General features: G+C 42.9%; 1 protein-coding gene across 5 annotated transcripts in view; it reads right to left on the reverse strand.

Moving 5' to 3' along the window:
- Positions 1–25,572, reverse strand: part of HAO2 (hydroxyacid oxidase 2) — a 57,876-nt gene extending 32,304 nt beyond the window's left edge. Inside the window, exon 1 of one of the 5 annotated variants that reach the window (XM_058302964.1) lies at positions 25,474–25,568. In XM_058302964.1, coding sequence (XP_058158947.1) covers positions 25,474–25,483 — 10 coding nt within the window. In that variant the 5' untranslated portion in view covers positions 25,484–25,568. Of the gene's footprint in view, positions 1–24,530; positions 24,694–25,473 lie in introns of those variants that run through there. The other 4 variants (XM_023588270.3, XM_058302961.2, XM_058302963.2 and 1 more) reach the window with 4 other exon arrangements.
- Between the last annotated feature and the right edge of the window lie 245 nt (positions 25,573–25,817).

Consider the following 25,817-nt stretch of genomic DNA (forward strand, 5'->3'; position numbering starts at 1 on the left):
AAAGATTACACTCCTCAAGGTCGGCTGAAAGTGTTTTAGTCTTGCACGTGGGGTGCTGCTTCCCCAGCCTCAAGGGCGGTGACTGGAGGGTGGTGTGGTCCCCATGGCAACAGCAGCAGGTGGAGGGGCTGCAGGTGCAGGAGGCCCTGGCCGTGGAGGGAGGCCTGGCAGAAGGGGCAGGGGCCCTGGTGCTGCTGGAGGGGGCCGCAGGGAGCCCGAGCGGGGACAGCAGGGCCAGGCCGGGAAGACACGAGCCAGTGAAATGGACAGGCCCCACCAGGAGGGCCGGTGGGCGCCCGGGGGAGTCCCTGGGGCGGGAGGAAAGGGCAGGACAAAAGGATTCCGTTTGTTGGGGAATGAGAGCACCGAGGGGCCCAGGGTGGCCCCTGCCTGACCAAGGACTCGGGACTGCTTCCAGATTATGAAGACGACTTCTGGTTATTTGGTTTTTACAGGAATAATCTCTCACCCTCAGCCCACACCCTTCAACCACTCTTGAGCCCGTTTTCAGTGCCAGTAGGTGAATCTCCCTGTGTGGCTGGAAGGCACGGGCTGCGATGAGGAGACAGGTGCCGGGTCCCTCAGAACCTTCCTGGCAAGTGGTCAGAGGGGAACGACACCTATCTTTGTTTTACTCTAGGACCCTTGGTCTTCTGTGTGCTTTTTTATTTTCCAAAATTTCTAAAATTTAGAAACACTGTTACCCCCTAGCAGCAACTCCCTCACCTCCTTCCCCTAGTAAACTCTTTTTATTTTCTCTGTATATGAATTTGCTATATCTAGATACACCATTTAAGTGGAATCACAGTATTTTTCTGTCCCTTGCTTATTTCACTCAGCATAATAGTTTCAAGGTTCACCCATGTTGCAGCATACATGAAACGTCTTTCATTTTTATAGCTGAGTAATTGTACATTTTGTGTATGTACCGTATTTTGTTTATCCATTCATCTGTTGGAGATAAGACTCAACTCATCCCCACTGAATTTTGGCTTTTGTGAATAATGCTGTCATGAACATTGATGTACAAGTATTTGTTTGAATCTTCAATGAATTGCCAGGTCCTGTGCTAACTCTGAATTTAACTTTTTGAGGAACTGCCATACTAGCTGCTCCATTTTATCTTTCTACCAGTAATGCACAGAGGTTCTGATTTCTGTGCATCCTCTCTAACTCTTGTCATTTTCTTTCTTTTTTAAAATTTTTAAATAATAACCATCCTTGAAGGCTTTTTCAGGGTCTGGAGGCATATTTATATTAGGGGCATGCTCATCCTGGAGCTACTGTGACGGAATTAGACCGTTAGCTACCGGCTGTTCCATCCTTCCAAGCTACAGTGACCACACATCCGGCCTGGTGTGAACTGGAAGGCAATTAGAATGTCATGCTTTGTATCGCTGAGAGGGACCATAGAGACATGAAGAGGTGAGCCCAAGGTCTTGGGAAGCAGATTTAAACTATGAACCGGGTCTCCTGCTCCATGCTCAGTGCTCTTTCTGAAGTAGTACATGATTCTTGCAATTGCTTCTGGATAGCCTGGCAATGTCAACTAGAATTGGCTTCTCTTCACTTAATGTCAGCACAGGCTGAGGAGTCTACAGCCTCAACTCATCCCCACTGGCTTTCATCATTCCAACTCCTCTTTACTCCTACTGCCCTGATGAACCAAGGTTGGCAAAGACAGCCGCAGGTGCAGAGTCAAGTGTTACTTCCTCTAGTTAGTGGATAGTGTTTGCCAAGATTGAGCTCTAAGGACATGAACAAGTAATTTCTTTTCCTGGCGCCTCGGTTTCTTCCTTTGGAAACCAAGTGAGGTCCTCACACTCTGTGCTTCCCTTGACCTCTGTGTGGGTGAGGTCATCTTAACGTGGGGATTCGGCTTTGTGTGTGTGTGTGGCAATAAAGTTCTGAACAAGGGACCAGCCCTCGGTTTAGGCTTACCTCCTACCACCAACACTCCCAGCCAGCCCTCACTTTTCAAGCGGTTCTGGCTCTGTGCCGCCACCTATGGCTTCGGTGGGGAAGCACCTGACCGGCTGCAGGAGTGTGGGGTTCCCGCAGACATGGTGTTCCCGCACTGATACATGCTGTCTGTAAGTCCTCTTCCTCCTTCCTCAGTTTCTCCAAACTATTGGCTGATTTTCCAAGGGAAACCTTTCTTATCCCTTCTTACCTTTCTCTAATCTCTCTGACTTCTTTCCCTTTCCTATTTGCAAATCAAAAAGTAACTCCATCATGGCAGATGAGATTAATATTAGGAGACACTGGTCCAAGAACGAAAATGTCAGAAAAGCTTGAAGTCACAGTAAATCTAGTAACAAACCTCAAATGCCTTAGAAGTTACTGTCAGATGTACCTTAGGATTCCACTAAACTCTCTTCCCTAATTAAGCCTGTTTTCTTCCTCATTGTCAACATTTACAAGAAAGAAAAGAAAGTATTTATTGGAGTTTTCTCAGATTTTTGGTTTTGATTAATGACTAGCAATATGGCAAAATTAACTTAGGTTCATTTGCACTGCAAATACACAAACTTTTTGCTACTTTGTGGCTCAAGTAGTTTTTTTCGGCCACCCTGGGAATTCGACCACTATTTTAATAGATTGCTTTCTAAGGGAAGGTATGTTCTGAGTTCCAAACAAATGACTTCCAAGCAGAGCTTTGGAGCATAGCCATGTTGTAAATTGGGTTCTTGCTAAAGGGTGTTGGGGACAGTTTAGGGTGTCCTGGGAGGGAGGGAGGCATTGGCCCAACCACTCAGGTAGCATTTTGGAAGGTTGGAGATTTTCTTATTCTATTAAGCAGTGGAATCATTTGATTGTATCATTTGATTGCAGCCTTAGTGTCAGCATAATGGCTCCTTAATTATATAATAAAGCTGAGTGCTTTATGATATGCCACACACTGTGTAAAACGCTTTACCTGCACTAATGTTTTAATCCTTATAAGAATCCCAAAATACAAATATTAGTATCACCATTCGCAGTTGAGTGATCTGAACGTTAGTAACATTAGAATGCTTCGCCCGAGCTCACACATCTGCCCATGTGTTCTAACTCCAAAGGTCCAATGCTTAAGCACTATAAAAAGAAAATGTGTGCAGCCAAGTGTGGTTTATAGAATGACAGAGTTGGCAAGGATCTTAGAAGTTTAAAATGTCGTGGGAATATGCAGCCTTGCTCCCATTTCTCAATGAAGTCATAACTCAATTAAAAAGTAAAAGGTCTTCATTATTTCACTGCTCATAAAAATAGCCTCTTACATTTAAATCGATTGTAACAGTCTACAAAGCACTCTTCCACACATTACCCCATTTGATGTTCTCAATAACCCAGTGAGATAAAAGGTGATCAGAGAGTGGATGTACAAAGTCCCTTTCATAGATGAAAAATAATTGACACCCAGAGAATCCAAGTGAATAACTCAAGTTCACATGACAAGAATGGCAAAATCTGACCTGGGGTCCTTCTTACTTGCTTGTGTCGTACTTGAATCATCAGAAGTAGCCGTGGTAACGGGGAGACATTCAAGTCTCTATCTATGCTGTAGGGTCAGAAGAACTGCATGAAGTGACCTGTGTCAAGTCCCACCAAATCCAAGCCATTGGGAAAGGTGTCCTTGTGCAGATCGCTGCCCCTTCCTCTCTATCTGTTCAAAAAGTATGGAGTGTGCAAAACAGAGGTCAGAAGCTGCACAGTGCTGAAACAGGCTCTGAACTCTATTCTTTTCATTGCCTTCAGGTCTTGTATGTGAAGCGATATCTTAACAGTGGCAGGTGCTGGGTGGCAGCAGGGTAGAGAGGAGAAAGGGCTAGGTTAAAGGAAGCTAATTATTGAGTAGAGTAGAGCACTGGCCCTCTTCGCCTTCCTCCTAGCACCTCTCACCGTGGCAACTACCCCAGACTGCATTTCTGAAGAGCTTTGCTTTCGGCTGGTAGCAGTGGTCCATAGGCATTAAGAGCTGGGGGAGATGAGCCTCCCTGGCACTGAGGGATCACTACCAAGCACCAACTAGCAATGCGACTGGGAAACACCTCGACCAGAAGGGGGAAAGGGTAAAGACAAATGCATTTACATGCTAAGAAACTTCAAATGAGTCAGGAGGTCATTCTAGAGGTTATGCTTACGCACATCTCAGCAAGATCTCATCGACTGCCACAGTAAATACTGCCTCAAATAGTGGGGCTCCTGAGGGCTCTGGAGACATCCAGACACTATAGGCAGGGCAGACAGCTCAGGTGTTGGGCACCCTGCCAGTGAACCCCACTTTGGAATTTACGCTCCCCAGTGTGACAGAGTTGGGCTCAGTTCTGGTTTCCTTAAACATGGCTCTTCTGACCCTTCTATTTGAACCTATAATTAGCACTAGGGTTGATAAGTGTACACCAAGAGACTACAATCTTTGGGCTGTCCATGTGTCAGCTGGGCTCTGAATCTCAGCAGAATTGCAACACCCACTCTCCAGTTCATTGGACTCACCCAGGACAACTAACAAGGAGATGATGATGGACAACGACCATCTCAAGAAACAGAAAGAGTCTGCAGATGCAAGCAAGATAGTCCCATCCATCTGCCCCATGGGCTTAAAGCCCCCTCTCAATTAGAGGTGGAGTGGGCATCACCATCCCAGAACCCTCAGGATTGGAGGATGAACTATGCCAGAGTGGACTTACTAGTATTCTACTATAGATTTATTGTGATTCTTTCAATGGAAGAAATTATATCATTGATGTGAGGCAGTGGCCACTGGAGGTGCTGGGGGCAGGGAGAGGGAAAAACAGGTGAAATATGAGGGCATTTTTGGGACTTAAGAATTTTCCTGAATGATAGATATTACAACAACAAATACAGGTCAGTACATATCTTGCTAAAACATACAAAATTGTGTGGGAGAGAGTGTGAACTATAATGTAAACCATAATCCATACTTAGTGGCAATGCTCCAAAATGTTTTCATCAATAGTAACAAATGTACCACACTAATAAAGGATGTTAATGTGGAAAATGAGGGAGGGCTAGGGAGCAGGGCATATGGGAATCCCCTGTATTTTTATGTAACATTTATGTAATCCAAATATCTTTTCAAAATATATATATGTAAAAAAAGAATATGATGATTACAATAAAAAATAGCTGAGGTAGTTAGTGAGGGTGTAGGAGATAGAACACTCTCATAAGTTTGGAAACTAGCAAAATTAGGATCAAATCCTAGTTCTCCTACTTGCTCACTGTAGTTTCGTGGAAAAGTTATTTGTGAAAGAAGAATATTAAGGCATACCCCATAGAGCCTTTTTGAGGAGTAAACACGACGGCCCATAAAAAGTTTCTAGGGCACTGCCTGGTATAAAGGAGATGGTCAATAAATGGTAGATGCCTTTTCATTATTCCTCCTATGGATGACATGAGCATTTCCAGGTAAGGCTCTGTAAATTGAATGCTTCTGCAAGATCTAAATAATCCTGTGATGGTAGAATTTAGAATGCTGTGTCAGATTTACTCATTAAATCATCTAACCGTTTATCAAGGACCTCCATTCATCCAGGTTTGCAGCCTCACCATGTGCTCTCCAACATTTCCCAGGTCTTTAGTTTTTTTAAAATGTTACATTAAAAAAATGTGGTCCCCATATACCCTCCCACCCCCCTCACCCCACTCCTCCCATAAAAGCCTCCTCCATCATCATGGGACATTCATTGCACTTGGTGACTACATCTCTGAGCACCGCTGCACCTCATGGTCAATGGCCCACATTATAGCTTACACTCTCCCCAGTCCACCCAGTGGGCCATGGGAGGACATACAATGTCCGGTAACTGTCCCTGCAGCACCACCCAGGACAACTCCAAGTCCCGAAAATGCCCCCACATCACATCTCTTCTTCCCACTCCCTACCCTCAGCAGCTACCATGGCCACTTTCTCCACATCAATGCTATATTTATGTCCATTACTAATCACAATAGTTCCAGAATAGAATATCAGTAAGTCCACTCTAATCCACACTCTATTCCTCCAGCCTGTGAACCCTGGAATGGTGGTGATATAGAGGGAGCTTAGATTCCACTTGGATGCTTGACGCAATTCTCCTGTTTGCAGTTGTAGGCACTCTTGGCTCCCTGGTGTGGTGGTTGACCTTCTTCACCTCCCTGTTAGCTGGCTGGGGTAAGTCCAATAAACCAGAGGTAGGAGTTTCCCAGGTCTTTAAAGATAATCAGGGTTATAGACTAGTTCTGGCCAATGGGCTGAGAGTGAAAGTTATACCTATTAATTTTGGGCCAAGAATTTAAGAGCAGGTATATTACCCTTCATCTCTTTTTTTCCCTCCTATTACTGCAATCTGGAGGCCACGTGGTCCAGAAGGCATAGATAGAGGCAAAGGCTGCTCGGACCTCTCAGGCACCATGGGAAGGTGTGGTCCTGGAGGGCACCTGCTTAGTATGAGCAAGAAATAAATGTGTGTGTGTTACACTCCTAGGATTTCAGTGTTCATTCTTTACTACAGCACAGCCTAATCTAGTTAAGCACTGTGCTAAAACTGGCGATAAAAAGACCTATGTCGTGTGGTCTCTGCTTACAATGAAAGCAGAAGATGGACTTCAGTAGCTCATTCCCTCTTAGTGTATATGCCTTGGAGTGTAACAAAAGCCCTTTTCTAGAGAGAGTTACCCAGGTATTTGTGAATATTTTCATTTCCTCTCAAATGGTATCCCACAGATGATGTTCTACTCCATCTAATTTTACGTAAGCCTCAATTCTCATTTGTAAAATTAGGATATTACTCTCTGTGTCCTAGAGATCTTGTGAGAATCAAGGGATCTTGTAAAAGGCAGGATAGCATAGTAGTAAGTGAGTATAAAGGCTTTGGGAATTCCACTTCTTGTTAGAGGGTGGTAGACCACAAAATGCTGTTTCTCCAGTAGTAACAAACAGAAAATAGCAGACAATTAAAAACCATAAGTATTTTTTAAGTTATCAAAGTGCACGATTGCAAAGAGTTTAAACTAACTAAATTCCAAGAGGGAAAAGCCCTTCCTAGGTGAGAAGAAACTGAGCGTGAGGACAAACAAAAGTGGAGGAATTAGGTTGCCACAGTGTAGATGAAATTTGCTGAAAACAGGAGACAGCCACACTTTTAATGACATGCAGGTTAGTGTGACTGTTGAAACTGGAGATTTCCCAAATGCAAAGACATCCTTCCTGTCCACCGATTCTCACCTGTAGAACTTTTTCTGAGTAGATGGAGGTACATGTAGCTGGGGTATAGGCTGGAAAGCAGAGAAATCACAGTCTCATGATGCTTTTATCCCCCAAGCCTTGCTAGAGTGGGAGGACCTTATTTCGTTCTCATGATATTAAAAAACTAGGAGTTAACTGAAGCTGACCAACAGCAACATAGCTCAAACCCAGCTCAGCTACTGACTAGTCAAAGAAAAGAGCTCTCCATCCTGGCTACTGGACCAAAGAAAGGGCATACCTCCTCTGGGGACAGCTATTTCATTCCTTACTATTATTTCACACAGAATGTCTAACATATGATGAAAAGCTACAAAACATGTAAGAAATAGGAAACGATGAGCCATTATCAAGAAGCAAAATACTCAATAGAAGTAGAACAAAGGATGACTGAGATATTGGAAATGGCAGAAAAGGACTTAAATGTTATAATTATGTTAAATGATTTAGAGGAAATATGGATAATATAGGTAAAAAGATCATTTGCTCAGATAAATGAAAACTAAAAAGAGTCAAGGGAAATTCAGAAACTGAAAGAATTAAGTAAATAAAATAAAGAATTCCATGGATGGGCTTAACAGTAGACTGGACACAGAAAAAGAAAGGATTAGCAAACCCAAAGACTATAAACTATTTTAAGAGGCAGGCGCTCACTGAAGCAGGAGGAGGCTCTCGGCCCATGGCCTGACAGGAACTTAGCCTGCGATCAGCCCATGTGCACAACCCCACACCCACCCACTCATCCACCTACCCACTCCCTGTGGCTTCTCCTTGCTCCGTGAGCAGAGCCGCTGAGGAAGATAATCACCCAGGACGATAGTATTTTGTCTTTGAGTAACGGTCCCAGGCACATTGTTCCAGGGCCTCTGTGGTGCTCCTGATGCCCCTCACCCACTGTTGAAGATCCCCGGTGGGCGAGGGTGTGACAGGGATCCTTCTCTCTCAGCTCTAATCTCTAAGGACAAGAGGCTCACCGTGGGAAGTGGACATGGCTCAACTGAAGAGCATCTGTCTACCATATGGAGGGTCCAGGGTTCAAACCCAGGGCCTTCTGGCCCAGGTGGTGAGCTGGCCCACACACAGTGCTGCGCAGGCAAGGAGTGCTGTGCCATGCAGGGGTGCCACCATGTAGGGGTGCCCCACACACAAGGAGTGTGCCCCATAAGGAGAGCCACCCCACATGAAAAAAGCGCCAACTGCCCAGGAGTGACGCCACACACACAGAGGGCTGATGCCTCAAGATGATGAAACAAAAAAGAGATGCAGTTTCCCAGTGCTGCCGGATAATGCAAGTGGATGCAGAAGAACACACAGAGAATGGACACAGAGAGCAGACAGTGGGGAGGAAGGGGAGAGAAAAAAATAAAATAAATCTTTAAAAAAAAAAAAAAGCAGAGGCTCATGGGCAACCTCCCACCATCCACTCCAGTATGAGGCCGCCGAGGTGAACCTCTCTTCCTGGGATGCAGTCCTGTCCAGCCAGAGCCTGTTTGTAGAAATCCCTGATGGGTTATTAGCTGATGGGAGCAAAGAAGGATTGTTCGCCCTGTTAGAGTTTGCTGGAGAGAAGATGAACGCAAACTCTGTCTTCATCTGCTTTGGGAAGGGTGGGGAAGACAGAGCTCCGCTCCTGAAGGCCTTCAGCTTCTAGGGCGTTGAGGCTGTGCGTCCAGGCCATCCCTGTGCCCCTCGGCAAGATGTGACGGTCATGGTTTACCCCCCGGACCAGAACTTGTATGATGAGGACGTTAGCCAATGGTCATGGGGGGTATTGTTGGCCAAAAGCCCACAGTGGGGGAAGGAGGGAAGGTCAGGCAGCCCTGGGATGGAGGAGGGGTCTCCTCGCTGTCTAAGGGAGGACACTGAGGGGCTCAGGCTGGGGGCAGCCTGTTGTGTTCTCAGAGTTGACGCATGGAAATTGTTCTTCATGAAGCACATCGTAAACATGTTACTCTCGTGGAATCACCAATAGTAAATGAAGATGTTCATGAGCAGGCATTTGAAGCCTTTTCAACTGCCCTGTGCAAGGGGCTTTATCGAGGCCACGGGAGGACACTGCCCAGAGGCAAGGGCTGGGCAGGGGTAAGGCCTGAAAGGCCAGGGCAGCAGTCAGGCTCAGCTTCCGCTGCTGCTGGGCTCTCTTTTTTGGCTTTTAAGACTTGTGTCTTCTTTTTCTTTCTCTGCCTCCCAGCACCCCAGGAGCTCCTGGGTGTAGACTTGGTTCCAACCCCTGGGCAGCGTCTTTGCATTTTCTGACACTCCACCTGGGCTTCTCCGTGAGCCTTTGGGTGACACTCCACCTGGGCTTCTCTGTGGCCTTTGGGTGATGCTCCACCTGGGCTTCCCTGTGGCCTGTGGGTGACGCTCCACCTGGGCTTCCCTGTGGCCTGTGGGTGACACTCCACCTGGGCTTCTCTGTGGCCTGTGGGTGACGCTCCACCTGGGCTTCCCTGTGGCCTGTGGCTGATGCTACACCTGGGCTTCTCCATGGCCTGTGGGTGACGCTCCACCTGGGCTTCTCCGTGGCCTGTGGGTGACGCTCCACCTGGGCTTCTCCGTGGCCTGTGGGTGACGCTCCACCTGGGCTTCTCCGTGGCCTGTGGGTGACGCTCCACCTGGGCTTCCCTGTGGCCTGTGGGTGACGCTCCACCTGGGCTTCTCCGTGGCCTGTGGGTGATGCTCCACCTGGGCTTCTCTGTGGCCTGTGGGTGACGCTCCACCTGGGCTTCTCCGTGGCCTGTGGGTGATGCTCCACCTGGGCTTCTCTGTGGCCTTTGGGTGATGCCCCACCTGGGCTTCTCCGTGGGTCTTTGGGTTTGGCCTGGAGTCGAGCAGGTGTGACCCGTCCTCCTTGACAGCTTGGTGTTCTGGTATTTGGTGAAGCTAGCTTGATCTGGTTAACGTCATTGAAGCTTTTTAAGTAGGGGCACTGAAATTCATCCCCGCCACCTGGGCTTTTGGGGAGCACCTGGGCCTTAAAAAATACAAGCCGAATCCCCATTCTCAGTTCGTTGCCAGGATTTCTTGCTCCTGGCAGGAGGCGCAGGCCCCGCGGTCTCTTCCCGAGGGTCAGAGCAGAGAGATGGAGGAACGGCCGATGGGGGCTGGGGTCCGTGGGGGTCATTCCTCAGGACTGGAGCCTCTGGCTGCCACCCTCCCTCCCCAGCCAGCTCTGAGCAGTGCCGTGACCCCGTTCCGTGGACCCAGGTGGGGTGGAGGCGGGGCAGGGACCTGCCTTTTTCTGTTTTCACTGAACAGCTCATTTTAAGTGGGGAGGAAGTGGGGAAGACCCAGACCCAAATTGGGTGAGGGGGGTGACAGGGAGGCATGTGTGCCGTGTTACTGTGTCAGTAAACTGATTTAAAGTTGTGAAGAGGGAGGCGGGGCAAGATGGTGGCTGAGTGAGTGCACCTGATAGTCTCTCCTGCAAAGAAGTGGCTGGGCAGCATTAGAAATTCTTCAGGACCAGGCTGTTTCGGGATTTTGCAGGGCAGGAGGTATCTGGACATCGATTCGGTGGGAAGGTAACAGAGAAAATTCGTGTAAAAGATAAAATTGAGGCTCTCTTACATGGAGCTAGGGGCTGCGCGGGACACTCCCCCCTGGGGTGGGCAGTACCACAGCACCAGCACCACGGTGGCGATTCCTGGAGGCTCTGCATTACTGGGGAATTCATAAGCCCTGAGCGGACTATTGGGGGGCTAACAGGGCAGGAGGCCTTCGCAAACTGATTTGGTGAGACAGACGGTAGTTTTTTGCGAGGCAAGGAATTTTTTATTTCTGACACGAATAAATAGTGCTTTGGGCTAGAGCCCCACCCCCAAGGCCGGCTGCCGATCTGCAGTGGCCTTAAATCGCTCGCAATAAAGAGACATCACCAGGAGGCTGTTTCGGGGGCTTGCAGGGTGGGAGGCATCTGGAAGCTGATTAGGGGAATCTTTTGTGAGGCGTGGGATTTTCGGTTTCTGACACTGATATCAGCGCTTCCGGCTAGAGCCCTGCCCCCTAGGCCTGGCTGCAGATGTGCAGCGTCCTTAAATTGGCACCTGCAATATAGAGGCGCCCCCAACTGGCTGTTTTGGGGGCTTGCAGGGCGGGAGGTGTCCTGAAGTCGAATTGGTGATACAGCCACAAAAGAGACCCCAGAGAGAGGGGGAATTGTGGGTTTCTGACACATAGGTCAGAGTTTGTGGATGTGACCTCCCCCATAGGGCTGGCACCCAGCTGCGGGGATCCCTGAAGGCAGTGTTGCACTGCAGTGCTCCCAGGCTCCCTGTTAACTGGATTTGAGGTTGCCAGGTCTGTGTCCCCTAAACCCTGGTGGCCCACACCACAGAGATTTACACCTCTTGAGTCTGCAATATCACAGACTTTCCACCCCTGAATCCACCATGCCCTGAGGTCCATCTGAGGCCCTTGATTGTCCTAGCCCTCAACGTATACTTTTTTTTTTAATTTTAGTTTTAATTTTCTATTTTTTATTTTTTATTGTCCTGGTTGCTAATATTGCATTATTTCCAAGTCTTTTCTCCCATTGTATCCCCCAAGGTCTTTTTTTCATTTATTTAGGGCTTTTTTGTCGTTGCTATTGTTGTTGTTCTATATATTCTTTTCTTTTCCTTATTTGTTCCCCTCCCTTTTTTTTACCCACCCCCACTTTTTCTCTTTCTTTCTTCTCTTTTTTTTTTCTTTCCTCTTGTCCCTCATTTTCTTCTTATTTTATTTTATCTTAATTATACAATAGGTGCTGCAGGGAACACCTCACATTTGCTGGGTTTCCTCATCCTCCGTTGCCTCATTTCTCTGTGAATTGATTTTGGCTATCTACACCATCCCCTTTCCCCCACATCTTGATATCCTCATCATCTACTGTCTCTCCTATATTCCACCTCCCTTTCTTTGATCCCCAAATTGTCTAACTTTTAATTTCTAATACCTTTGTTTTGTTTTCTGTCTTTCATTCACTCTTGAATCTATTGCCTTTCTTTTCTCTTTCCCTCTCTCATGAAAACACTAGCTTTTTAATTCATACCATATTCCTCCCATATTCAGTCGACTACCTCATTATAGGTACTCTACTTACTGCTATAACTCTACACAACTTACATGAATCTAATATCCATCCTCCCAGATCTCATATTGTTGCTCTAACATTTATTACCAATACTAGTTTACACATTTTCCTTTCTTACAAAATTGCCTTTCCCTGGCCCTAATACTTTCCTCCAAAGCAAACTCAGCCAGCAATAAGAAATTAGAATAAGAAGAACAAAGTGACAAAGAGAAGATATAACACACAAAAAACAACAGCTAATTAATCCCCAAGACTAGACAAAGAAGCTAAGGAACTGATTAAACCCATCAAGATAAAATGATGACCAGACAGCAACAAAAAAATACAAACCAAACTAGTAATCGGGAAAACATGGCTGAATCCAATGAAAAAACTAAAAACCAGGAAGGGGAGCAGAACTTCGCACAAGTAATGAAAGATCTCAGAACATATATCAGAGACAAATTTAATGAAGTAAAGGAAGAGGTTAACAATATGAAGACAACACTTGGAGAGGAAATGCAGACATATGCAAAAAGATAACAGATATGATGGGAATGAACACCACAGTTCAAGAAATCAAAAATACACTCGCAGCAAATAGCAGCAGATTAGAAGAGGCAGAGCAGAGAATTAGCGATGTGGAAGACAGTACATCAGAAATCAAACAGATAGTAGAATTAATCGATAAAAAGATAGAAAAAATTCAGCTAGGACTTAGGGACCTGAATGACAATGCAAAACGCATAAACATATGTATTATAGGCATCCCGGAAGGAGAAGAAAAGGGAAAGGGATCAGCAGGAGTGTTGCAGGAAATAATGGCTGAAAACTTCCCAAATCTACTGAGAGAGACAGATGTACATATCTAAGAAGCACAACGCACCCCAGACATCATAAACCCCAACAGGGCCACCCCAAGACATATACTTGTCAAATTATCCAATGCTCAAAACAAAGAGAAAATTCTAAAAGCAGCAAGAGAAAAGAAAACCATCACATACAAGGGAAGCTCAATTAGATTAAGTGCTGATTTCTCTTCTGAAACCATGGAAGCAAGAAGGCAATGGTATGATAGAGTCAAGGAACAAAAAGAAAAAAATTTCCAACCAAGAATACTCTATCCAGCTAAACTAGCATTCAAAAGTGATGGAGAGTTCAAAATATTCACAGATAAACAGAAATTGAAAGAGTATGCCAACAAGAAACCTCCCTTTCAAGAAATTCTAAAGGGAGTTCTGCAGGAAGAAAGGAAAAAACAGGACAGACAGAGTTGGAGGAGAGTGTAAGAGCAACAAAAAAGACAAAAAGAGAAGAAAAAAATCAAACAAAATATGACAAACACAAGTCCAATCAAAATATGGCTAACATAAATAATTCCTTGAAAGTAATAACACTGAATGTCAACGGATTAAACTCACCTATTAAAAGATTCAGACTGGGACATTGGATAAGGAAATATGACCCATCTATATGCTGTCTTAGACACATCTTAGACATGTGTCTACACACATCTTAGACCCAGAGATTCATGGAGGCTGAAAGTGAATGATTGGAAAGCAATCTTACAAGCAAACAATAACCAAAAAAAAGGCAAGAGTAGCTATATTAATATCAGACAAAATAGACTTTAAATGTGAAACAATTGTGAGAGACAAAGAAGGATACTACATATTAGTGAGAGGGACAATCTGTCAAGAAGATCGAACAATCATAAATATTTATGCTCCTAACAAGGGCGCCTATAAATACATGAGGCAAATGCTGGAAAAACTAAGTGAAAGAATAGATGCATCTACAATTATAGTGGGGGATTTTAATACACTACTATAAACTCTGGACAGAACATCTCAAAAACACTAAAGAAACAAAATGTTTGAACAATATATTAGAGGAGCTGGATCTAATAGACATATACAGATCATTACACCCAAACACAGCAGGATATACATTTTTCTCAAGTGCACATGGATCATTCTCCAAGATAGACCATAGGCTAGGCCACAAAGAAAGGCTTAATGAATTCAGGAAGATCAAAATCATACAAAATAATATCTCTGACCACAGTGGAGTGAAGCTGGAAATCTGCAAGGGCCAGAGACCCAGATTTCACACCAAGATATGGAAATTAAACAGCATACTCTTAGAAAAACAGTGTGTCAAAGAGGAAATCTCAAAAGAAATCAATAACTACCTTGAAACAAATGATAATGATAACACAACATACCAAAACTTATGGGATACAGCAAAAGCAGTACTGAGAGGGAAATTTATAGCCATAAATTTATACATCAAAAAAAAAGAAAGAGCAAAAATTGAAGAACTAACTGCACATTTGGAGGAATTAGAAAAAAAACCAACAAAGTAATCCCACAGTAAGAAGAAAGAAAGAAAGAACAAAGATAAGGACAGAACTAAATGAAATAGAAAATAAGAAAGCACTTGAAAAGATAAACAAGACCAAAAGCTGGTTTTTTGAGAAGACCAATAAAATTGACAAACCTTTAGCAAGACTAATAAAAGAAAAAAAGAGAGAAGATGCAAATACCCAAAATAAGAAATGAGAAAGGAGATACCACCATCGACCCCACAGAAATAAAGACTATCATAAGAGGATACTTTGAAAAACTATATTCCAACAAAAATGACAATTCAGAGGAAATGGACAAATTCCTAGTAACACATAAGCAGCCAATATTGACGAAAGAAAAAATTGATGATCTCAACAAACCAATCACAAGTAAAGAGATAGATTCTGTCATTAAAAACCTCCCAACTAAGAAGAGCCCAGGGCCGGACGGCTTCACAGGTGAATTCTACAAAACATTCTGGAAAGAACTAACACCAATCCTGCTGAAACTCTTCCAAAAAATTGAAACAGAAGGAACATTGCCTAACTCCTTCTATGATGCCAACATTACCCTAGTACCAAAGCCAAACAAAGACACCACAAGAAAGGAAAATTACAGACCGATTTCTCTAATGAACTTAGACGCAAAAATACTTAACAAAATACTTGCTAATCGTATTCAACAACACATTAAATGAATTATACACCACGACCAAGTGGGATTCATTCCAGGTATGCAAGGATGGTTCAACATAAGAAAATCAATCAATGTAATACATCATATAAACAGATTGAAGGAAAAAAATCATATGATTATATCGATAGATGCAGAAAAAGCATTTGACAAAATACAGCACCCTTTCTTGATAAAAACACTCCAAAAGATTGGAATACAAGGAAATTTTTTGAACGTGATAAATAGTATATATGAAAACCCCACAGCCAACATCATTTACAGTGGAGAAATCCTAAAATCCTTCCCTCTAAAGTCAGGAACAAGACAAGGATGCCCACTCTCTCCCCTTCTTTTTAACATTGTCTTAGAAGTACTTGCTCGAGCACTGAGGCAAAAACCAGATATAAAAGGCATTCAAATTCGAAAGGAAGAAGTCAAAGTTTCATTATTTGCAGATGACATGATCCTATACATAGAAAACCCTGAGAGGTCTACAACAAAGCTACTAGAACTCATAAATGAGTTTAATAAAGTCATAGGTTATAAGATCAATGTGCAAAAATCAGTAGCATTTCTGTGCACCAATAATGAGCAAGATCAGGAGGAAATCAAGAAACAAATACCATTCACAATAGTAAATAAAAAAATCAAATATTTAGGAATAAATTTAACTAAAGATGTAAAAAACTTATACACCGAGAACTATACAAGACTGTTCAAGGAAATCAAAGAAGACCTAAATAAATGGAAGAATATTCCCTGTTCATGGATAGGAAGACTAAATATTATTAAGATGTCTATCCTACCAAAACTGATCTACACATTCAATGCAATCCCAATAAAAATCAACACAGCCTTCTTTAAGGAACTAGAAAAAACTAACTATGAAATTTATTTGGAAAGGAAAGAGGCCCCGAATAGCCAAAGACATATTGAAAAAGAAAAACGAAATTGGAGGAATCACACTACCTGACTTCAAAACATACTACAAAGCTACAGTTGTGAAAACAGCATGGTATGGGGTAAGAAGAGACACACAGACCAATGGAATCAAATTGAAAGTTCTGATATAGAACCTCATATATATCACCATATAATATTCGATAAAGCCACCAAACCCTCTCAACTGGGAGAGAATGGCCTATTCAACAAATGGTGCCTGGAGAACTGGATATCCATATGTAGAAGAATGAAAGAGGATTACCATCTCACACTTTATACAAAGATCAACTCAAGATGGATCAAAGACCTAAATATAAGAGCCAAGACCATAAAGACCTTGGAAAGCAGTGTAGGGAAACATCTACAAGACCTTGTAATAGGAAATGGCTTCAAGAACATCACACCAAAAGCACGAGCAGCAAAAGAACAAATAGATAAATGGGACTTCCTCAAAATTAAAGCCTTCTGCACCTCAAAGGAGTTTGTCAAGAAAGTAAAAAGGGAGCCTACACATGGGAGAAAATATTTGGCAACCATATATCCAATAAGAGACTTATAACTTGCATATATAAAGAACTCCTATATCTTGAAAATAAAAAGATAAACAACCCATTTAAAAAATGGGAAAAAGATTTAAACAGACACTTCTCCAAAGAAGAAATACAAATGACTAAAAAGCACATGAAAAAATGCTCCAAATCTTTAGCTATCAGGGAAATGCAAATCAAAACTACAATGAGATACCATCTTACTCCCATAAGATTGGCAGCTATGAAAAAAACAGAAGAATACAAATGCTGGAGAGGATGTAAAGAAATGGGAACACTCATCCACTGCTGGTGGGAATGCAGAAGGATCCAACCATTCTGGAGGACAGTTTGGCAGTTTCTCAAAAAACTAACCGCAGATTTGCCATATGACCCAGCATTTCCACTGCTGGGTATATACCCAGCAGAACTGAACACAGGAAACAAACCGATATATGCACACCAATGTTCATAGCAGCTTTGTTCACTATCACCAAAAGTTGGAATCAACCGAAATGCCCATCAACAGATGAGTGGATCAATAAAATGTGGTATATACATACAATGGAAAACTACTTGGCTTTAAGAACAAATACACTACAAACACACGTGATAACATGGATGAATCTTGAGAACCTTATGTTGAGTGAAGCAACCCAGGCATTGAAGGACAAATACTACATGACCTCAATGATATGAAATAAGCAAGCTGCCTCAGAGAGCTAGAGACTGGAAGATAGGCTTACAGGAAACTGGGGGGTAGAGGAAGGATGTAAGCTGACATCTACATGGGTGAAATCTATGATAAGCTGGAGGTAAGTATGTGTACAAGGAAGGGATAAAATGGGGGCATAGGGTTACCTTTGGGTGGGGATTTGCGGGTTTGAGGGGGGCTAGGGATGGGCAGATGGGTAATATTGCCCAAGAAATTGGGGGGAGGGGGAGGCAACATACAAACATAGGAGATTGTCAGGTGTTGGTTGAGAGTATAATGCTGAGAAAACCTTTTCAAAATATAATTAGGAAAGTTACCTGTTTAAGATACTCAAAGGGGATAATCTGACGCAGGACAGACTCCTAGGGAATAAATGAATGCTCATTTTGCCAGAGTGGGTTATACCATTGGGTAGAGACCCATATAATGACAGTGAAGGTAGACCCATAACCTGGGGAGGACTAATGCCATCAAATAGAGGGAACCATATCTCTCAAGAGAAAGGGTGGCTCCCAGGGCATTAGGGCAGTTGAGCAAGTCAGGCCCTGAACACTGTTGCAAGTATCTCTGAACATGGCTCCTCAAGAAATGAAGATTGACTGTCACTGTGGGCCCCAAGGGGAGGGGGAAATAGATATTGAATAGATGGAACCGAAGTAACTGTGAGAGCAAAAGAAGTGCTTCACAAGAGTACACAAGGATGGATATAAAACATGTAATATTACACCAAAAACATATAGGGGACGACAGACTAGTGATGTAAACCATAATGTAAAACATAGGATAACTAAAAATTTAGAAAACTGTATAGCCTAAAGTATAAACCACAATGTAAACACAAATGTTACCTTGTTTGAAAGCTTTTGTCTCAATATCTGTACATCAGTTTCAGTAAATATGATATGAATAAGTTAAAAGATTATCGCTGTGGAAGGGAAAAGGTTTTATAATGGATATGTGGGAGTACTGTATATTGTATATATGAATTACTGTGATCTAAGGCTCTTGTGAAGAGAAGCTCAATAATTAGGAAAAAAGAAAAGAAAAAGATAGGATGTAGAATTTTTCCAAATCAATATGTATTCTATATCTAACCTTTAAACTCATTGCTATATTTCATTTTACTATTAAGGGAACCTGACATTATATTGGGCTTCAATTTTCAGGAAGTTTTGGATCACAGAGTGGTTCAACAATGGCAGCGGAGGAATACTGGTATGGGATGTTATTGAAAGGGGACATATGGTTGACAGGGAGTTATACAGGGCATGTGTCCAGGGTGCATGGAAATGTTTGGATATACTCATAGTAGAAACAATTAAAAACAACAGCTGGGGGGGTACTGGCTTCCTGGCCAGGGGGGGGCTCTGTTGTGGTCCCTGGGGAGCAGCGGCTGTCCCCCAGGTGCAACGGCAAGGACCAGGAAGGAATGAGGGTCCAACAGTGAGCCCCTGATACTAATGACTATGCTTGTGAGTCTATACGCCTGAAATAAGAACAAGGCCTAGAGCAGCACTGTGCCTAAGAGTTCCCTCCTGACAGCCTCCATGTTACTCAAATGTGGCCAGTCTCAAAGCCAAACTCAGCATGTAAATGCAATGCCTTCCCCCCAGCGTGGGACATGACACCCGGGGATGAGCCTCCCTGGCACTGAGGGATCACTACCAAGTACCAGCTGATGATGCAACTAGAAAATGACCTTGAATTAAAGGTTCAACGCGGACCAGCAGAATATCCCTGTCTACATATAATAACAGGAGTTAAAAATGCTGTTTGACCTAAAGTAAGGGGGAAATGGAAAGGACAAATGAGTTTATATGGCTATGAGTCTCTAAAAAAGAGTCTGGAGGTTGTCAGAAGGATTGCCCTTATGCACACCTGAGCAAAGTCTCAGAGACAGATAAAGTAGATACAAACCCAGGTATTGGTCCTTTTGAGGGCTAAAGAGACCCACAGGTTCTATGGTCATGGCAGATGGGGTTCACTGCCATATCAGTTGGCCCTTCTTTGGAGCTGGTGTTTCTGCATGATGGAACTGGACTCAGATGGGATCTCTTTTCACAAGCCTTTCCTGCTACTTTACTGGAATTGTAGTTGGTGCTGGGGTTTAAGATATATCTAGGGGATCTGAATCTCTGGACTGACAATATGATAGCCAGGCCCTGAGCCTCAAAAGACTTCAGCTACTACACTCTGATTTATTGGACTTACCCACTAAGCTAACATGGAGTTGAAGAATGTCAACCACCACACCATGGAGCCTAGAGTGCCTACAACTGAAAGCAGGAGGATTGCATCCAGTATCCATGTGGAATCTAAGCCCCCTCTTGCCATAGATGTGGAATGGACACAACCAAGCCAAGGTCCACAGGAAGGAGGAATACAGTAAGAATTAGAGTGGACTTAATGATATTCTATTCATGAACTATTGTGGTTAATAATCGAGAAATGTGGCATTGGTGTGGAGAAAGTGGCCATGGTGGCTGCTGGGTGTGGGGAATGGGAGGAAGAGATGAGATGTGGACGCATTTTCAGGACTTGGAGTTGTCCTGGGTGGTGCTGCAGGGACAATTGCCGGACTTTGTATGTCCTCCCATGGCCCACTGGATGGAACGTGGGAGAGTGTGGGTTATGGTGTGGACAACAGGCCATGGGGTGCAGCGATGCCCAGAGATGTACTCACCAGATGCAATGGATGTGTCATGATGATGGGGGAGAGTGTTACTGTGGGGGGAGTGGTGGGGTGGGGGCAGTGGGGGTGAATGGGGGCCTCATATTTTTTTAATGTAATATTTTTTTAAAAATGAATAAATAAAATTTTTTAAAAAGTTGTGAAGAAAAAACGTTTTTTAAAAATATAGTGTAATGTATAAGCATGTTTATAGTATATGTGGAGGTAAAATGATGATAACCATAGCCCAAAGACAAGAAGATAAATGGATTAAATTGTTCACAAAATAACATAACATTAATTTAAGGTAGATTATGGTAGATTAAGGATGAATATTGCAATCTCAAGGTAAACCACTAAAATAATATATGAGAATGTAAGAATTTAAAACTTAGAAAGCAGAGATAAAATAGAATAATATGTATACTTGACTGGTCCAAAAGAAAAATAAAGAAACAAAGAAGACAGGGGAAAACAGGAAATGGTAGTATGGTAGATTAACACCCAAAAAGATCAGTAATTGCACTAAATGTAAACAAACCAAACTTTCAAAAGATGGAATTTATCACACTGATTAAAAAAAACAAAAACTAAACACAAGACCCAACTACAACTACAAACTATCAACATGAGAGACTTAAATATTAATATAAGGACACAAATAGGTTAAAAATAAAAAAAGATATGCCAAACGAACTCTAATATTGAGAATGCCTTGGTGGTTCAATTGATGTAAGACAAATTAAACTCTGAAGCAAGAATGTGACCAGAGAAACAATAATGACAAAAGGGTCAATTTATGAGGAAGGTATAGCAATCCTAAATATATGTGTACCTGATAATGTACATGTAGGAAGAGCTGACAGAACTAAAAGCAGAAATAGAAAAGTCAACAATCGTGGGTGGAGATTTCAATACACCTCTCTCAGAAACTTTTTAACAGTGTTATTGAGGTATAATTGACATTCACAAGCTGCTCGTATTTTAATTGTACACTCTCATGAGTTTTGAAATATGTACACACAATGAAACCATGACTACAATCAAGAGAGGGGACGGCCCATCACTCCCCAAAGTTCTCCCCTGACCCTTTGTGACACCTTCCTCCCATCCCTCCCTGCAGGCCCCTCTCCACGCAGGCAATCACTTACCTGCTTTCTGTCATTATAGACTAGTTTGCATTTTCAAGAGTTTTATATAAATGGAATCATACAATATGTGCATTTTTTGTCTGATTCTTCACTCAGCATAATTATTCTGAGATTCGCCCATGTTGTTTCATGTATTAATAATATATTATTTTCTATTGCCAAATAAAGTTATATTATATGGGTATGCCACTTTTGCTTATCAAGTCACCTTTTGATGGACATTTAGGTTTTTCCATATTTGGTCATTACAAATAAAGCTGCTAGGAATAATTGGTTACAAGGATTCAGAATATAAAGAAATATGCTTTTTTTCCTTGGCTTAAAAATGACTAGATGAAATGCCAGGTGTGTGTTTAACATTTTTTAAAAACTGACAAACTGTTTTTCATTCCCACTAGCAGTATATTAGAGTTCCAGTTTCTTCACATCCTTGCCACCACTTGGTATGGTCAGTCTTTTTAATTTTAGCCAGTCTAGTAGATGGATGGTGGCGTCTTATTATGCTTTTATTTGGCATTTCTTTAATAAGTAATGATGTTGAGTACCTTTTAGCATATTTACTTGCCATCTGCATATCTTCTTCAGTGAAATGACTTTTCAAATCATTTGCCAATTTTTAAATTGGGTTGTTTGAATTGTTATTATTGAATTTTGAGAGTTCTTTATATATTCTTGGTACTGCTCCTTTATTATATGTATGCTTTGAAAATATTTTCTTCCAGTTTGTGGCTTGTCTTTCCATTCTCTTCTCAGTGTCTTTTGAAGAGCTAGGTTTTAAAGTTTTGATAAAGTCTAATTTATTAATCTTGTTCTTTTACGGGTTATGCTTTTGGTGTCACACTGAAGAAATCTTTGCCTAACCCAAAATGTTTTTTAACTTCCCTTTTGATTTCTTTTTTGACCCAATGAGGTTATTTAGAAGTTTACTTAGTTTTCAAATATTTAGGAGTTTTTCAGAGATCTCTCTCCTCTTGATTTCTGATTTAAGTCCACTGTGGTCAGAAGGCACATTTTGTCTGACTTGAATCTTTTAAGATTCATGGAGATGTCTGGGGGTGTATGGGACCTCTTATATGTTTTAATGTAATATTTTTTGTGATCTATGTATCTTCAGAAAAATACAAATAAAAATATGATGGGGTGGAGGGATGGGGAATGGGGTATATGGGAACCTTTTATGTTTTTTAATGTAACATTTTGTGTGATCTATTAACTTAAAAAAGATAATGAAAAATAAAATTTTTAAAAAATAATAAAATTTTTAAAAACTACAGACTATACCAAATACCACTGATTATACACTCTGAATGGATTTGTGCTTTGTTAATATGTATCAATAAAACTTAAAAATATGTGAAGATGAAGAAATATGAACATTTCTGATTGACATTAATATTTTAATGAAAATAAAACAGGTAAGTGATATGGAGAAAAAAAAGATTTGTGGAAAATTTTTTTATGTTCTTGATATTGTTGTTCTTGGTAAATGTTCTATCTGTGCTTGAAAAAAATGTATATTTGGCTATCGGATGGAGTGTTCTGTAATTGTAAATGGAGGTTGAATTCATTGTTGTGTTTGAGTCTGTTAAATTCCTTATTTTCTGTGTTTCTGTTACATCAGTTATTGAGGAAGGGATATTGAAATCTCTATAAATGTGTATTTATCTATTTTTTGAATTTCTATTTTGGTTTCATGTATTTTTAAGAGCTTTTACTAGGAGCATAGATATTTAGGAATGTAAAGAAAGAAGTAAGATTGTCTGTATTTACGGTTGACCTAAATGCATATGTAGAACATCCAAAGGCGTCTCAAACAAACTACTAGAATAAGTGAATTTAGTAATGAGAGGATTTAGCAATTCTACAGTATGCAAGGTCTATATATAAAATTCAATTTTGTGTGTGTGCATAGGCAACAAAATTTGAAAAAATTGAAATTTAAAGTATATTTTTTATGGGAAACGGCTGAGGCTCAATGAGTTGGGCTCCTGCCTACCATATGGGAGACCCTGGGTTTGTGTCCCGGGGCCTCCTTGTGAAGGCAGGTTCACCCACTCACTGCAGAGAGCTGCCGGCCCGAGCACCGTGGAGCACCGCCAGCCCACAAGCGCTGCAGAGAGCCGACTCAGAAAGCTGACGCAACAAAAAAAGTGAGGCAAGCAAAAACACAGAAGAATGCGCAGCGAATGAACGCAGAGAACAGACAGCAAACAAGCCACAAGGTGGGGGGGATAAGAAAAATAATTTTTAAAAGTATACCTTTTACAATAGCTTCAAAACATTAACTATCTAGTGATAATTTCAACAGATAATTAAATATCAAGAATAAATTGATAAAAATTTCCTGAGAGAAATTAAGAAAGACCCAGATAAAGGGAGAGATACTCCATGTTCATGGAAACATGGAAATATTGAGATTGGAAATCTCAATATTATTAAAATGGCAGTTGTCCCCAAATTGATCTTACAGATTCAACTTTATCCCAGTTACAATCCCAGAAAGCTCTCCCCTGGAGGGAAATTGTGCCTAATGTCAGACAAGCTTATTCCTTCTAAGAAACTACATTTTAGGAACACTGACTTCTCTGCTCGTTTAGAAGCAGTAGGCATGTCTCTTTTCTTCTGCCTGTGGTCCAGGAAGCAGTGGTCAAGATATGTCCCTAAGGGCAGGGATGATACAGTCCAGCTTTTCTAGAACCCTTCCAGGCGAACATATTTTGACCCATTTCCCTTATAAGGGCATATACATATATATATATATTCCACCATGTCGTTCTAAGACATGACTTTGCAGACTTACCCTTCTCTACCCATAGTCACTCTGGAGCAGAGGCTTTCCTTGCCATTCCTCCCATCATCCCCTACTGCTGGTCTCTACGTGACCCCTTTCTGTTGAGGGTCAAAGAAGTCAGTCTCTAGCCTCTGTTCTTTTTTTTTGGTACTGGGCCAGGGATTGAACCTGGGACCTTGTATGTGGGAAGCCGGTGCTCAACCTCTGAGCTACATCGGCTCCCCAGAGTTGATTTTTTTCGTTTGTTGGCTTGTTGTTTGTCTTTCTGTTTTGTTTTTAGGAGGCACGGTGGAACCCGGGACCTCCCACGTGGGAAGCAGGTGCTCAACCGGTTGAGCCGCCTCACTCTTCGCTAGCCTCTGTTCTTGTCTGACCTTCATCTCCTCCCCCACCTGCAAGCACGCAGAAGACCCCCCAGCAGGAAACCTGATTCCGGCGTCTTCCAGTCCTCAGGAAAAGTGGTGTCTGGAGGCAGCTGCCCAAAGCCCTGCTGTGTGAGGCGGGAAACAGCAGAGCGCTGCCCCACAGCACCAGGCGGAACGAAGAGGGTCAAGGCCCAGAGCTAGTATCTTAAGAGGGTCACCACGGGCTCTGGAGTAAATGAGCAGCCAGACCAGAGCAAGGTGCATTTTAAATGAGCTTTGCTTTGCAAATTTACTTCAGAATTGAATGAAGTGGGTCGCAAAATCAAATTTCAGAATAAGAGAGCTGCTTATTTACTCCCAAATCACACTTTGTTCCCTCTTTGTCAAAGCTGGATAGAGACGAGAGAGGTGATTGCAGGTGAGGGAACTCCAAGAGCCCCTGTGGTGGAAAGGAAGGGGGAGTTCGGGCAGGTGCTGAGGGGTCTGGGGAGGAGCCCCCAGGGCTTGGGATTCTGAGGGCAGGGGACGCCGGTTAGGCGGAGTGCGCTGCGTGAGTTTTCCAGAGGCGAGGAGAACCGCTGATTTGTGGTTGTCGTCGTTTTGTTTCGAGGCAGCAGGACTGGGACTTGAACCCAGGACCTCTTACATGGGAAGCAGGCGCTCAACCACTTAAGCTACATCCGCTCCCCAACCGCTGATAATTTTGAGTGGAGAACCGTAGGCAGAAGGTTGGGAAAGAAAAACAGGAGTGCAAGTGAAAAAGAGCTCTCCGGGAGGGAACACGGGCCATGAGTTAATTTCTGAGTCACCCTCCCCTTTCCTCTCTGCGGCGGCCCCAGCTGCTGTCTCGCCTTTGCATGGCAGCAGCGACCACCGGTCATTACGTTCCTGGGATGTGCCAGGCGCTTTACATGCCTTATTTAATGGAATCCTCACAGCAACCAGAGGGGTGGGTAGTATTGTCCCTATTTTTTCAGGCAAGGAGATGAGATTACGTGACTCACCCAAAGTCATCCAGCAGGAACAGGCGGTTAGGGTTTGAACCCAGACTTGGCACGCCACACGGTGGCTTGTGGACGCCCTGGACCGCTCGCCTTTCCGTGACAACAGCAATGCGGCAGGACGTGCCTGTTCAGCACAGGCAGCGCCCCTGAAAAGCAAAACAGCCCTGCGGATTTGTCCTAGAGTCTTCATAAAAGGCTCATGCTGGAGTTGCTTGGAGCATCAGTTCTACCTGCGGTCTGACCACTAGATGGCAGTACGACCTCAGAAATGCTCCCCGTCGGGCCACCCTCGGAGCTGCAGATCCCTTCGTTTTTTTTACAGGAGGTACCTGGGACCCAATGCC

This window comes from Dasypus novemcinctus, chromosome 9, assembly GCF_030445035.2.
Source record: "Dasypus novemcinctus isolate mDasNov1 chromosome 9, mDasNov1.1.hap2, whole genome shotgun sequence".
Classification (NCBI taxonomy): domain Eukaryota; kingdom Metazoa; phylum Chordata; class Mammalia; order Cingulata; family Dasypodidae; genus Dasypus; species Dasypus novemcinctus.